Raw genomic sequence first — 15,849 nt, 5'->3', positions numbered from 1 at the left:
TGGTAGAAATGGGCTTTGATAAAAATGTATATAATCTAAATAACATTTACAGCTCAATTCATTAAAAGATCAATTTGATTACAGATTAGACCTTATTTATTCTTTAAGGCTTTTCCATTATTATTTTGCTTTTACATACATAGCTTTCTATGATGCTATATGTTCTAATCATGCTATATGTTCTAATTAATCTAATGCTGCAGCCTCACTTTTATATGATGGTTAAACATAAAACTCTTGTAAAAGAAATGGTTCAATAAATAAATAGGAAAAACACATCTTGGCATTAAGTGTTTTAGAGTACTAGTATTTAGAGTATTTTAGAGTGAAGATACTTGGATTTATCAGTTAAGATTTAATGACAGTAAACTTACACAAAAAAATTATTAGCACCAAACCATATTACTCTTCTTTAATATTTTATTGGTTAAACTAAGAGATCATATTATTTTCATCTTAAAAATGTGGTTTGACTGTACGCAAATAAACACATTTAACATGGCAGAAAGAAATCAGAGCATGCAAGAAAACTACAGTAGCAACAAAAGAGTGATTAAAGCTAATTCAAAACCGTTATTAAACTGAGAAACAAGATCAGAATGCATTTGAAAGCAGTGCACTTTTCACTTCCTGCAACATGCATTGTGCAATTATATGGCAGCAAAATGTCTGATACTTTATAATATTCTATAATATACAGCAGAAGTTTTGTTTCTCAATTCAACACCCGTTTTGACATCATACCAACAAAGATTTAGCATGTTTTTTGAGTTGATGGCATTAATAGAATACATTTAAAGTTAGGCATTTTAGACAAATCAGAGCATTGGGTGCTTTGCACATTAAAAAAAGAAACTAGACTAAATATAAACTTCACACAAATCCCGTCCTCCATCCCGACCAAGCACAACATGATCATTAAAAATTAAGAAAAGTTTTAATTCTGTATAAGCATTTTCATTTAAGTTACTAATCTCTGAATGTTAATGTTTCATCATAGAATAAGCAATTTTCATGAATAAATAAGGACATAAAAAGGAAAGAACAATAACAGCTGATACATACAGAAGACAGCTGATGTCTGCTGTGCTCCATTCAGTGAACGTAACAAAGTGAGGGGTGTCCACTGTTTCAATGAGGTCACATTAAGAAGATGGGAAAAAAATCACTGTGAGACTTCAGTGCATTACTGGCTGGTCTTCAGCTGTACTCGAACGTACAGAGAAGCTGGAGCACAGACTATTAACGTTGACATTCAAACAGTTCCTTCTGTTGATGGCATTGTCTGTTCCCCATCAAAGTTTAAGTCACATCCTAAGTGGTGGTAAAAAAATAAAAAAAACATAAAGAAAACAAAACTTTTATGTGGTGTGATCAGACCCCCGTGGGAGCGAGGCGGCTGATGAATGCGATACTGCTGAGGCACATCTTCCTGAAGAAGGCAGGGCAGGCGGGCTTCATGATGAAGTGCTCCAGAAGAATTCGCAGCTCTGTAAACAGGGTGCTGAGGGTAAAGGAAAAAAAGTTTAATTCTCAACTCTGACAGCCCCGTGAAGTCAAATTTCACAGCAACATTTGAAGAGAAATATCTTTTATACTGAGTAAACCTGCATCAGGTTTGTCTCTTTCAACAAACTTTTTTTTTTGAAAGTTTGGTTTAATGAGTTTAACTGCAGTTGATAGAGAAAGCTAAGGAAACTCCTCCTCCTCTGACTTAAAACTGATTTATTTAGACTTCTACAGAGTACTTTGTGTTGGTTTCAGTTTTAGTCAATCTTTGGACAGACTTGTAATGATCTTTCCACTCCGTTGTACTTTCTCTGTCTCCAGTCTTTTGTCATGCACATGTGTACTTTTAAATAGAATAAAAAGCCCGGTTAGATGTATACATGGCAGAGAAATTAATATTCTCCTTGTGAAATCTAGTTCAGTAAACCAGGTTTACTCAAGTAATTAACTTGACTATATTAATTTGAAAGCTAAGAAATCAGTTTACTGGAGAAAGCTGAATGTAACTGATTACTTTAGGGCATATAAATACAGTTGTGGCTCAGGAGGTAGAGCGGTCGTCCAACAATTGGAAGATTGGCGGTTCAATTCCTGGCTCCTCCAGTCCGCATGTCGCTGTGTCCTTGGTCAAGATACTTAACCCCAAATTGCAAGTTGGCACAGCAACGGTGTGTGAATGTGTATGAATGGTTAGTTTCCCTCTGATGAGCAGGTTGGCACCCTGTGTGGTAGCCCCTGTCATCAGTGTATGAATGTGTGTGAATGGGCGAATGAGACAGTGTAAAAGCGCTTTGAGTGGTCAAAAAGACTAGAAAAGCGCTATACAAGTACAGTCCACTTACCATTTTCCATACCTTTCCTATCTAAAATTCATGATGACACTATATTAAACAACTTACCGGCAGTATGGGTTTCTTCTGGATGTGTAGCGGAGAGTGAGGAATCGATAATAAATGAAAGGCAGCAGCAAGCTTCCCTGGCCACTGTTGACAAGATATGAACAACAAGGATAAGTGATTAAAAAGGGACTTCACAACTGTAAACAATGCTTTAAATATTAATCTACACTGGGATACATACATAGATAAACAGAACACATATGCAGTAATGTAATCCATTACAGCACAAGATTTATTTTGTTACTAAATTTATACTTAATAAGTCCTTCTCCCAAGGTGTATCCTATTTAACTGAAATGTCCATTCACAGTGTATTCGCAGCAGAGTCTTACAACTTTAACTGAAGGTGAACACAGAAATACACATTTTGATTGGAGGGGGACTCAGAGATTTAAGCACTTGGATTTTGGTATATCTATTGAACAATTCGACCCCTCTGTCTTCCATTATAATGTCAGACACGGCATGCATTTGATTACAGGTAAAAACAGGTGTGGTTTGTTGCTCATAAGCTGCTCAAATATTTGGCACTGTAGGACAGATAAAACAGCAGCTGCATAAGAAGAAACAAGTCTAAAATGACACAAAGATTAGTGGATAATATAATAATATTCCAGTGGAACATTTTAGTAAATATGAGAAGTATCAGAACCTGAAGAGCATGAAAGCAGTGGCGGGCATCAAGAATATCTCGTTGCAGGCGATGAACTTGAGAATATTCTGCTGGTTAGATGTAAGTTTGTCCAGCAGGTTTCTGATGAACATGAGGCTTTCGGGGCCCACGGACTGCAAAATAGAAAAAGATTTAATATGTTAAAGTTTGCAGTGAGGCTTTACATGAGCTACAGATACATCACTTTGTCACAAAGAGAAGTAAACTTTGAGGAAATCACATAATCAATCAGCAGCTTTTACTAGATTTTAAGGATGTATTGGGGTCTCTGAGCAATGACTGTTTGACTGAGTAGATAATTAAAAGAGCATTTAGCTGGTGGTAATACCCCACATGAGTGATAAACAAAGTTCCTCAAACAGCCTTCTGTTGTACATCATTAATAAACAGCAATACAAGTCACAGCATGAGACTGTCACCACGTACTTACATCAAGGACTTTTTTTGTGTAGGTGGTTGCATGAAGCAATGAGAAGAGAAAGACTGGGAAGATGCTCACTGGAGACAAATGTTAAGGATCACCATAAAAATACACAGTAAGCCTTTAAACATTATGTTAATATAGGCAACTGCTACTGCAGGGCTGCATAATTGTAAATGATGAAACATGATTATATCTGTTAATAAATAAAATAATGTTAATTGGTGACATAAATATTTCTATATGTTGATGTGATACTAATCAGAGTCTTTGAGTATATGCAGAGTGCATCCTAATTTCAGTAAAAGATTAGATTAACATCCTTATTAACATGAGGGGAAAGCAAAAAGCAAAACAAATTTAAGTAACAAATCAGCCTGATTAGTTAGCGAGGAAAAAAGTATGAAATGTAAAAAGTTTGCTCAAAAGTGAATCACTCACAATTGAAGAAGATTTTGCTTTAAAAAATAAACTTAAACAATGTATTTAAACCTAAAACTAAATGACTTTAACCATGAGATACTAGCAGGAAATCTTTACGATGACATTATCAATGGAGTGAAAACCTCAAACAAACTTCCTGTCTCTTGAAAATGATCTCTGAATGATTTCACAATTTTAACCAAAGAGATGGAGTTAGTTTAACAACACAATCCATTCATCTCTTTTTTTGTGCATTTGAAGGTGAAAGGATACTTGTGATGGGATAAGAGTTGACCAGGATGAGTGAGTAAAGCAGGTAATGGCAGCTATCCTCCTGAAGCGCCTGGGCAAGGAAAGCTCTGCTCAGCTGGAAGCGGGGAAGCCTCTGGTGCAAGCGAAGGGCACTGGTGAGAGCGTTTGCTAACAAAGCCCGCTGGTAGAAGTTTGCTGCTGCATAAGGTCTGAAATAAACAAGCAGTGACAAATATGCTGATATCTCTGCAGGGTGGGAGGAAAAAAAAAAACACACACACACACACACGAGAATGACGGCAGTGTGCTGTTGTCACTCTTTAATCTAATCAACATTTACAAAATATACAAATTCACAGCGTGTACTCACCCCAAGACTGGAAGAATAAACATTACGGAGCAGTAGACGGTGAAGAGTCGTGATAGCCACATTGCCGTTTCCAGCTTGTTACTCATTAAAAATTGCTGTGGAAGAATAAATAAAATACAGTCAGGAATTTGAGGCACATAAAAGTTTGAATGATACAGGATGCTAGATAATGAACCTCCTCCATCATTTATGATACTGTATAACAGGGTGAAGGATGTCTAGTCAAGTGCTGGGTCACCTCTATTAGCAGGTATGCTGTGTTTTCGCATTTTTTGGGCATGTGAAATGACAGGACTGGTCTTCAGTTTCCTTATAAATTTGGGAAACAGATTTACTGAAAGGTTCAGACTTTCACTCTGGTTCTCTCGACGGTCAGCACAAATCAAACTGGAAAAACAACCTAATTCAATCTACTTGTTAATTTTGACAACCCGCTCATCAAACGTCAGCTGATAAGATGAAACCGAACCTCATGTTGCTTCAGCTGACATCGTCCTTCATATTTCAAACAGGCTCTACATCACTGACTTGTTCAGATACACAGTTAAAGGGAGGAAGCAAGATATAAAAATGTACCACTGTCTCAGAAATTTAAAAATATTTGTTAAAAACTAAGCTTACACTAGTGCATAGTCCTAAATCTACAACTTTTAAACTCAAATCCATCGTTAGGGATCTTTTTCTTTGACTTAAACAAAGAGGTGAACAGTTTCACTCAGAAGATAATACAAAGCTGTTTTCACAGGCTGATTAGTGGTACATAAGTCAAGTATATTCATGCGTTTTAAATCGGTGGAGTAACCCTTTCAAAAGGTGTGATGAAATAATGACATTATGTAACCCTGTGGGTCAAAACAGCCAACTTACCACAGGCCCTAGTTGTTGAGGAGGGCTTTGTTGGTTGGTGTCTGCCATGTTTGCGTGTGTGTTGGTCGCTCTGCTGGAGAAACAAAACAACAGAAAAACAAAATAAAAGTCACATTATGAAGAAATATTGTCTTGTAATAATGTGCCCTCAGGAGTCAAAGCTGCTGTAACATAACTAACTAATCTGGGTCAGATTCTCACGGGAGTCTCACCTGGTAAGATTTTACCCGTAGTGTAACTGATTGAAGAGCTGCAACAATTAATCTATTTCTAATTAAAAACTAATTAATTTTCAACTATTTTTTTAATTTTTATTTTATTCTAGCAAAGAAAGAGGATAACATTACCTAGTTCTCACCTCTCTGTCCTCAAATTGAGTGTCTTTAGATTTTGGACTGTTTGTCAAAAATAAGCAGTAACATGAAGATGTCACCTTAACCATACTTTTACCGTATTTAACGACATCCCTAACAGATTAGTATTAAATGAGTTACTGACACCAGATATGACAACTACGGTTTTAAAGATTAACTTAAAGTAGGGGTTCGAGTCTGTCTAAAACAACAGTCGGGTGCCAAAATGAATATTGAAACAGGTTTTTCTTGCTGTAATCATTCCTTCGCTTAATACTGGCAATTAGAAGATCCTTTCATAATGCATATACAATGTAAGTGATAAGGGACAACATATACAAGCATCATTCTGTGCAAAGACTGTATTTAAAAGTTTATCTGAAGCTTTAGTCGTCCAAATGAGTCAAATCAGGTAAATATCTTTCAACATTACAGTCTTTTTTAGAGTCAAAATTCATCTTTTTGTTATTTCACTTCATTAGCAGCTCAATAGGGAAACACAAAGAGGGAGTTTGATGCTAAAAAGACTGTAAATGGGGATGATATCCACTGTTAGATATTACTAACTCGGACTGCTGAAGCCTCATAAGCTTCAGAGCAATTTTAAAATATATTTTTGCACAAAATAACTGTATGGACACATTGTGGATTTTGGCCTCCATCACTTCCACTGAATCCACACGTGAAGGGGGGTCTTTAAATAACCAGTGTGACCATGAGAAATTACTACTGCTCGCCCGGACATGTGACTGTTGTCTTGATACATACTTGAAAAATTATGAACCTGTCCTTTTCACTTTCACTCTCTTCATGTTCATCATTTGCTCTTTCAGCAGAGTGGAAGGTGCATCATTTAGCCACATTAGCTTAGCTTAGCACACCAGCGCTAGTAACAGTGAATCATGACTAACGTTATTTCCAATAATATAAGAGGAATAAGACGCAAGTAGGAAAAGCTGGCCTGTTGCTATTAAAAATCAATGTGGAAGAAGTCAAATCCAAAACGTGTGTAACGTCATAGACTTTGCCAGTGTTTCATTAATGCTAACGTGATGCCGGCTAATGTTAGCAGCAGGTGTTACGTTGAAATCTGCTCTCTTGTCATTATGTGTCCCCCCGTTCTCTATAACCTCAACCAGTCTTCTTCCGAGTTGCTTAACTTTAACCCAAGCTTACTTTAAACCCAAACCAGCTAACCATAATCATAACCTAACTCAAAACTGCAAATCTGATGCTTTGAGAAACCCAATTTTAACAGGAGGGGAACATTATTTGAAGGGGGTACGAACTTCGACATAACACCGGTACGCTAGGTCTAGAATGTTCTGTTACCATCGTTACTAGCATGTGAGCAGCGGTTAGCTACGTAGCCTTTCATTCATTACCCTGGTAACGCTCACTAACGTCAGCGGCTCCAGCAGGTAAAACAAGCCCGCAGATAGCAAAGGAGGCTTCATTTCTAATATAAATATATGTTGCAGTAATTAAGGATGTAGCTTACCAGTGTTATAACGCCGTACTGTTCCACGGAGTGCTTCGTTCACGGTGACAGGTCACCACACTGAAGTAAAGTGATCAGCTGACCTTCTTCGGCGAAAATGGGGAAATGTGTTAACTATCGCGATACTTCAGGATCACAGACTGCATCACATGTAACACTGACCTCTAGTGGACAAAGAGATACATGCAACAAGACCAGCTCATTAGCCTGCTTTATAATCCAGTTCTGCCAACAACAAAAAAGAAAGAAAGAAAGACAAATAAACAGAGTTGGACAGCACTTGCTCCATTATTTAATAATAACTGTATTTGTATAGCACCTTTCATACATTAAATGAAGCTCAAAGTGCTTTACAACAACAACAAAATTATGTACACCAAGTGCTTCACATTAAAAGGAAAATAAAAGGAGCATTAGAGCAATGTTTTAAAAAGAACAGAAAAGAAAGAGGAAAGAAATTAAAACATTAATGGAATATAAGATGGAATATAAGGATACAAAAAGAAAGATTCAGACCTTCACTCTGGTTCTCTCAACAGTCAGCACAAAACAAACTAGAAAACAACATAACTCAATCTACTTGTTAATTTTACCAGCCGCTCATCAAAAGTCAGCTGATAAGTGAAATTGAACCTCACGAAAACCACGCTGCTTCAGCTGACATCGTCAATTAAGGCAGCCTTCATATTTGAAACAGGCTCTACATCACTGACATGTTCAGATACACTGTTTGAGAGGAGAAGAAGAAACATCTTAGCATGTACAAGTATCTCAAAAATATAAAAATCAATCAATCACATCACATCAATTTTGAGGTGCCTCTACTTCACTTGAGTATATGCGACTTTATACTTCCACTCCACATCATTTTCATACTCATCAAACCATTCACTGACCCCTCATCTTCATCCTGGAAGAGTCCACTCCCCTCACGATAGAAATGTTTCATCGATATGAAGACAGTGATTGAGTTGCAGTGACTCTTCCCTTTAAGGAGACAAGTGGATCCAAACTATGCCAGCAAAATGCCCTTTAAACAGTAAATCAGAGCCCCCCTCACTGTAGGGGTCAAGCATTCAGGCCTGTACTGTTCTCTTGTTTTATGTCGCACATGGACTTGCCCACTTGTCAAGAATATGGTGACTCATCTGACCATATCACTGTTTTTCCACATCAGTGTAGACCACTTCCCATGGTTTTTGGACCACTGAACTGGCAAATGTGCATTCATCTTGAGGGTCTTATGCACTGCAACCCTACTGTAATGTCCCTTTCTATGTAATTGTTGACAGTCTGAGGAAGAGTTGCTTCTCTGTTTTTCCTTATAGCACTAATGCACGAGCATCACGGTCATCAAATGTGCTTTTCTTTTTCTTTTTTTTTCTTTTTTACAAGTTTCCAGCAATGTTTAGTTCTAAACAAGAAGTCTTTTACATATATCTAAATGTAGATATCAATTTAGTCACTGTGCTTACTGAAACACCAACCAGTTTACCAGTCTTTGTGACAGAAGCTGCTGCCATCTGAGCCCCAACGATTAAGTCACTTAAATCTTTTCCTCTTGTCATTTAATGCAAAATCAGAATCAACTGGGCCTGCTCAGCATTTTATACATGCCTGACTCAGCAGGTAAATCCTGCAAGATCAGCTAATGACCAGCTAAACTGGATTTTACAGCAGGGTCATTATGTTTTTCTACATATTTATTCAGGTTTTTCCTTCAATTTGTGATCCGTGGTACAACTCACAGTAACAGGATGACCTGTAGACATTTTATGTTGTTGTCCATTTATTGTTTATATAACATGTATGTATATTGTTCTGTACTTAATATCCATTATTTATGTTTACTTTTTTTATTCTGATAAAGATGACATTGTAGATATTTGGTCATCTAATTTAGTTTAGTTAATTCTATATTTTAAAAATAGTCTCATTGATATCAATATCTTATTTTTTCAAAAGAGATACATGCAAACAACCATATACAGTATAAAAGATAACCACAGTTCAAATAAAGTTGTTAAAGATTATTTCCATGTTAAAGTTACAAGTGACTTCCAGAGGACCTGAGTCACCTTAGTTACTTCAAAACTCTAATATATAAGATTTACTTAATTATTTCATAACAGTGACGTTCCTGTCTGTGAAAAAATTAAGTAGACTTTACTCAAGTAGTTTAAATAAATATTATTTATGCTTCAATATAATTGAGGAACATTGACTTAATATTTCCACGGATGTTAAATTTAGAATTAAGTACATTATACTTGAAACTGGAGTACACAGTAAAAGTTACTTAGTTAATGTTAGTGCAAATTGTTACGAGGATTTTATTAAGTAAATCCTACAAGTTGTTTTACTGAGTGTAAGCTGTATAAACAAACGCAGAAGTTATTAAACTGAATATATTCTGTGCATAAGGAGAAGTCAGAAGAAAAAAAGGAAGCACAGTGCGCATGCGCCAAGGTCAACGCCCACATTAATAAAGCAGCAACAGACTCTCTGACAACTGTTTTAGTTTACCACTGTTTACAAACTATATTCTTATTTAAGACTATGAGGCTTTCTCTTATTCAAAGAATCGAGTAAAAATAGAAGAATTATCAAATATCTGCATCTTCCTTTTGCTCTATTTAAAGTACGGTATTTGTATACCACAAGAGGGCGCACTCGACCAGACTGTGGGACTGCTGCAGGTTGGCCTATAGCCTGTGTTGGATAATTATTTTAGCTTTAAGTGCACCTTATTTGGTCCCAACATGTTTTAAAATCATACATCTGACTGCTACAGTAGCGCGTACATCCGAAGATTATTGGCAAGAGTGTCGCAGGGTGATGTGTTTGCTGCAGATGCCATTTGAAAATATAGGCAGTGTAAGCACTGTAGAATCTAATTATTTCTTTGCAAAACCTAATTAGGCATTAAAAAAGGTTAACGCCAGCGCCTGAAACGTTTTTGTTTAATAATCCCATTACTGACGGCTCATCATGTATAAAATGGTGCAGGAGGACACTAAGTTTCCACTTGTTAAAGGGAATCTCTGAGAAATAGTCGCAGATTTTTTGACACTATGTGCGATTGGAAAATTGGGGCTTGTAGCCTAATTAAACTGCGGAGACTCAGCACACAGCACACACAGAGTAAGTAAGGCTGCAGCGTCCTGTCGTGCATGCATTTTTATGTTTAACTCATCATTCTGCCTGCATGCTAAAAAAAGAAGAAAAAAGAAAAGAAAAGCCGCAAACATCTGTATTTTCTGCTTTTTGCAATGTCGCATAATTTGTTGGGCATGATAAAACTCACCAAACTGAAGCGTACAGTGAAAACAGACCTTGATGATTTTTTTTTTAAGCGTCAGCTCCTCTCGGACCATTACTAGTCACTAGAGAGCTGAAGGTGAGAATTTAAATGCGACAACAGGTTTTTTTTTTGTGCCTCCGTTTTTAATTTTGCCAAGCTGAGCACGAACTGTGTGGATCCTTTGATATCTTTTCAGAAAGAAATACAAACCGAACTAGATACAGATCGTTTTGCAGAAATATTATAGTATTGTTAGTTAATACTGATGCAAGAAAAAAGGTCTCCTGTATTGCTGATAGATACCAGAGCTGCACAAAACATTAATGCAGGATTATTAAAGGAACATTACTAATAGTTCAATGCTTTTTCTGCCAGTTAAACCTCGTTTTGTCGTCTGAAAATGAACATACAAATGATTTCTTTACTATAAATATTCAAAATGAGTGTCTACTATAAAATGATACATCAGTGTTTATTATTTTATCCAAAAAATTGAACCCTGTGAGAGAAATCCACTCGTTTTTAGAGCAATTTCGACATTTTCTTCTCTTCATCGGCTCCGTTTTCCAGCAGACAGCTCATATAGGAAGACTGTATTTAAATAATGAAGAACACAATCTACATTAACACCTTTAATTATTGTTTTTAAATAATATCTTGAAAAAAATAAGTTAAATCAAAATCAGATATGATATTACATTATATTAAGCTGAAAATATCTGCAAACCTTATAATAATGAGCTATTATTATTATTAGGCTATTATTATACGGTATTATTATTGAAATATTGAGGATTGGCTGCAAAAATACTGCTTCTGCCGTAACAATTAATGGTAATAATGATCTTTTTTCTTTGATTTAAACCATCTTTTCTCCCCACATTCTTACATCCTTTCAACAAAAAACGCTCTCAATCTCTCTTTATTCCGCCTTTAATCTTCTGCTTGAGCAGTTTTCAAGTAAAAAAACAAAACAAAAAACACAATATATAAAGAAAAGAAAGAAAGCGAGTGACAGACCAAAGTGAAAAGGCTTCTCAAAGAAATAAACCTTCGTGTAATCTCAGTCCCGGACTCTGTTCAGCCAAAACAAACATGGTGTAGAAGGGGATGAAAATCGGGACAAGCGGGGAGAAAGAGTCGTTTTTGATGGGGAGGAAAAGAAGGACACGGTGATTTTCCCTCAAACTGGTTAAAGAAACAATAAAGCGAGTTATCAACAGGCGTCTCTTGCCTTTTATCTCTTTGTTGTGTGATGTGAGAAGGCGTTTCACATGTAGAAGAAGTCACCAGGAATAGTTGATGATGGGTTAAGATGTAAGGAAATGCCTGTGAATGAAGTCTGTGCTCATACTTTCACCAGTAATTGCTTTGTGAGTCTTTAAAAAAAACAACAAAAAAAAGCAAAAAGAAAAGATGTGAATGCTTTCAGTTGATGCTCCGCAAAACAAGCTGATATACGAATAGAGTTTATCCTTGCAAAAAGAGTTTAAAGTCATTGAAATATGAAGACATATATTTTATTATATATATTTATATTTTCTGCAGAGTGGAGATGAGGCTCTGATTTTTTTTCCGGAATCTGTTTTTGTGTTGTTTTTAAATTGCAGCTCATTAATCGGGTTGTTTACTGCAGTGCCATGTTAAAAGCAACTGTTTCAAATATTCTGTTGTATGTTCATGCTTTGTTTCAAGAGAGGGAAAAAAGTAGGACTATGCTATTAAGACGAGGAGCAAAACAAACATGCTCCATTTGTTTCTTTTTTCTTTTAGCATGCAACATTTTGTCCTATTATACAGTTCAGTTAAAACCTTCATCATGCTGCTGTCTTTAAGCTCAATTATCAAAATGTGACAAGACTCTGAGTATTTGGACATATTTTAAGAAACTGACTACTGATCTACCTTAATTTCAAGAGACATTTTTATCTTATTTTAGCTTTTGTTTTCTTTCATGATAAGGACAGGATTGGATGCTGTTCTGGGTCAGTTTTCCTTTCTCAAATATGGCTGCTATATGCACATAGAGACCTGACTCCAGCAGGCTGCTGGCCTCTCAGCTTTTACCTTGCATGCAGGTCATACATTTTAGAGAGAAGAGTCTGATCTGCTTCGCGCACCTCTATTTCTTTATCAGGGTCTCCACTGTGTGCCTCGTATTTACATCTTTTTAAATATATTTTTAGTAACTATAAGATCTGAGAACACAAAAAAAATGTTTTAATTTATCTAAAAAAATATTTAAAGTTAATGTCCTTCTGCCTGATTTAGGATGAATTATTTGTATTTTATCCTTGGTGAAAGAAACAGTACAATCTATTTTTTTTATTAATGACTGGAGAGAATCTGATGGCCACAGCGAGCCCTGAGCCAAAAGCTATTGACACAGAAAGCAAAGCGGATCCAGCAGAAAGCTGACTTTTCCCTTTTTTAAGGAGTAAAGCCATGTTTGTTTCTGGGTTGAATGGGGGCTTATAATGGAACTGATGGCATCAGGATTGTCACCACAAATGGTCTGGGCGTTTTGCAAGGCTGTTTGACAGAGCCTATTATGTCATTGGTCACGTCCCTCCACTCCTTGCTTGCTTGGACTTGAATGGGAGTGAATTAATCAAATGGTTTGAGAGACATCAGCCTACTTAATGCATTTTGTGTCAAGGTCTACAGTGATCCAAGACCCCCAGACTCCCTTTACCTGCACTGTTGTTTTATCTGACTATATCTACAGTATATATGGGCTGTGACAATGAAAACATATTTATTATTACATACTTATCAGGACTTTTAATGAGGCTCTCTAAAATAAACTGAATGTGACCTTTTATTCAGTGGATTTAAAGATAATATCTCCTCAATGATCTTTTAACATTCCTACAGGCAAAAGTGACTTTACTCTATATTGATTAGAGATTTCCATACTTGGGTATCACCTGTATGAATAGTTTTATTCTTACATCCTTATATAATTAACATTAACAGGCCCTGTATTGCAGTTTTTCATGGGGTAGGGGTGTTAGGACATCTGGAAACATCAGAGAAAAGTCTGTATCTTTTATATGAGGAGTAGCAGCAAGATGTCACTATAAAAGTTGCTATTTTAAGCCTGCAATTAACTAATATGATTAAATCAAAGAATGGATGAATTTCTAGAACAGGGCAGAAGTTTTCAGACCAATAAGAGCCAATTAAATTAAATTAATGTTTCTATTCTATGGTGTATTTTGAGTCTGAGGATTTAGTATTGGATTGTTAAATGACTATCACTGTGGGAAATAAGCTGACACCTATAATTAGATGTCATTCATAATTTGGATAATTTGAGTGGAAATTCACCATTAAGGACCTCTGGAGATTAGCAGACCCCACTAAGACAACAAGCAGAAACGCTTATAAAAGGGAATCTACAGGCTTAATAAATGAAATATTGATATAATAATAATAAAAAAAATCAAAACAAAGCCACCATCATATCTATTCTTTTTCAAGGGGGGAAATGGTCCAATTGGTCCAAAGTCAAGCGCTGTAACGTTATTGCTTTATCAAACACAATCAAAATGTGAATTAATCAAAGCACTCTGCGTTAAAGCGCGTATGCATGAGCATTGTTTGGCTGTAATGGATGGCTTTAAAATTTGACGTTATTATTTCCCGTCATTTCTGGAAACAAATTGAACATTTATTGCATATATATTAAAAATTATACAGTCGTCGAGAGAGGCTGATGTCTCTTTTATTGAGGCGCACCGAGAGGTGAGGTCTCACCGGATCAATTTCCCTGTCTTGTTACTCCCGCAAGAGGATGTTTGGAAAATGCCTGCAACGCTAAATTGATTCAGAAACGAATTCATAACTTGGGGGGTTTAAGCAATTTCGTGGAGACCAGTTTTTATCCTCTATCTTTTCTTTTTGTTGCGTGTTTTTGATTGCTTTAAGCATCCAACTAAAGTTTGTAGGCATGGAAACCGCTTTATTCTTTCTTCTGCGGCCGTTAGCCCACGTTAGCCTATTTTTCATCCCAAAAAAAAAAATGTATTTAATACACTGGGTTTTGGGTGGCTTCACAAACATAGCCATTAAGCAGTCACAATGCTTTTATTGTGCACTTGATCTCAAAATAGAGCCTGGTCTGACTGCAGGGTCCAGACGAACCTATGGAAAAGGCCTTGTCTTTGTCTGCCTGTAAGGAGATGAATGGCCCGTGTCAACCGGATGATTAGTTTGCACTATTAAATTGTCAAAAAGGAAGGATTTTTCCCTAATAGTGCCTTTTCGCGAAGAATTATGGAATTCAGAGTTGTTTGCGACTGCCGGGGAACTTGCAGGGCTTCGCAGGGGCGAGGGCGAAGGTCAGACAGAGTTCTCAGCAGTGCGTCCAGTGTGGCACAGCAGACATGCGGAGACAAACGTCGGTCTATTTCCTGCAGGATGGGAATATTCATCTCTACATCGTACAATATGATGGATAACCACGCTGTGACACTGTGATCCAACAAGCTGAGGTCAGTTTACCCTCCAGTAGCCTACATCCATGAAGATGGCCTGATGATTCAAACGCGTAAAATCCGTGCGTAAATGCGCAGCGAGACTACAATGCCCCCTTTATTTCATCGATATGGAAAAGTCAGACTAAACACATACAGCAGGGCATCAAATGACCATCAGACAGTTTACTTTTTGTTGACAAACTTTGATAGGATTTCAAAAAAACTTCACTTGCTGCATTGGTGCATACTTGCAAACGCCTTACGAGAGCTCTCTCCAGCTCTCTCTCCACACACATGAGCTGTCTTTCTGCATGTCACGGCTGCCCTGCTCCATTTCAGGAACCCCCTTCCCATTCTGCTCAACCTCTATTCTAGTGCCAACGTTTTGTGTTAAATGTTAACAACTTGGCCCGATCCATTTAATCGCCAACAACAAATTTGTGTTGACTCTAACACTCGCCTCCATTGTGCCCATTATGCGCCTGCCCTCACTTGGAGATTTATGTATTTTTGATATTAAATTCCTTCTGTCATCAAGACTGCTCTCTTGTTGACTTTTCTTGACCTTTCGACCCCGTTCCCCAAACTTTCCCATATTTAACGCGGGACCCGCAGCCCACCCCTTTCTTCTCCTCCCTTTACTTCTTCTGCTCTACCACAGCTGAATGCTCTGTGTCTCCTTTTGTTGGCATGTGCTGTTTGCACTGTTCTTGAACTTCAGTGTGCTGCCCTGTCCCCATCCTGTACTTTGAACCCTGCGGAACCATCCTCCTAGAAAATAATGCTCCATTGT

The 15,849-nt window shown here is 37.0% G+C and overlaps 1 protein-coding gene across 1 annotated transcript; it reads right to left on the bottom strand.

The window, feature by feature from the left end:
* Positions 1 to 402: 402 nt before the first annotated feature.
* Positions 403 to 7,339, bottom strand: tmem33 (transmembrane protein 33). Its single transcript, XM_062425572.1, has 8 exons — positions 7,269 to 7,339; positions 5,415 to 5,487; positions 4,548 to 4,642; positions 4,199 to 4,386; positions 3,512 to 3,579; positions 3,061 to 3,194; positions 2,409 to 2,492; positions 403 to 1,504 (listed from the first exon to the last, which is right to left on the bottom strand). Exons 2-8 carry the CDS (start codon positions 5,460 to 5,462, stop codon positions 1,375 to 1,377), a joined length of 747 nt encoding a protein of 248 aa, XP_062281556.1. The 5' UTR covers positions 5,463 to 5,487; positions 7,269 to 7,339; the 3' UTR covers positions 403 to 1,374.
* Between the last annotated feature and the right edge of the window lie 8,510 nt (positions 7,340 to 15,849).

The sequence above is a fragment of the Scomber scombrus genome, chromosome 9 (genome assembly GCF_963691925.1).
Source record: "Scomber scombrus chromosome 9, fScoSco1.1, whole genome shotgun sequence".
NCBI lineage: Eukaryota > Metazoa > Chordata > Actinopteri > Scombriformes > Scombridae > Scomber > Scomber scombrus.
This window is presented reverse-complemented; position numbering and strand designations above follow the sequence as displayed.

Excerpts from the sequence above, each read along its gene's own strand:
- tmem33 (XM_062425572.1), bottom strand. The coding sequence starts at position 5,462 with ATGGCAGACACCAACCAACAAAGCCCTCCTCAACAACTAGGGCCTGTG. Across the intron at positions 4,387-4,547 it reads TTTATTCTTCCAGTCTTGGG|ACCTTATGCAGCAGCAAACT; the intron begins GTGAGTACACGC and ends TGTTTATTTCAG. Across the intron at positions 1,505-2,408 it reads AGAAGAAACCCATACTGCCG|CACCCTGTTTACAGAGCTGC; the intron begins GTAAGTTGTTTA and ends CTTTACCCTCAG.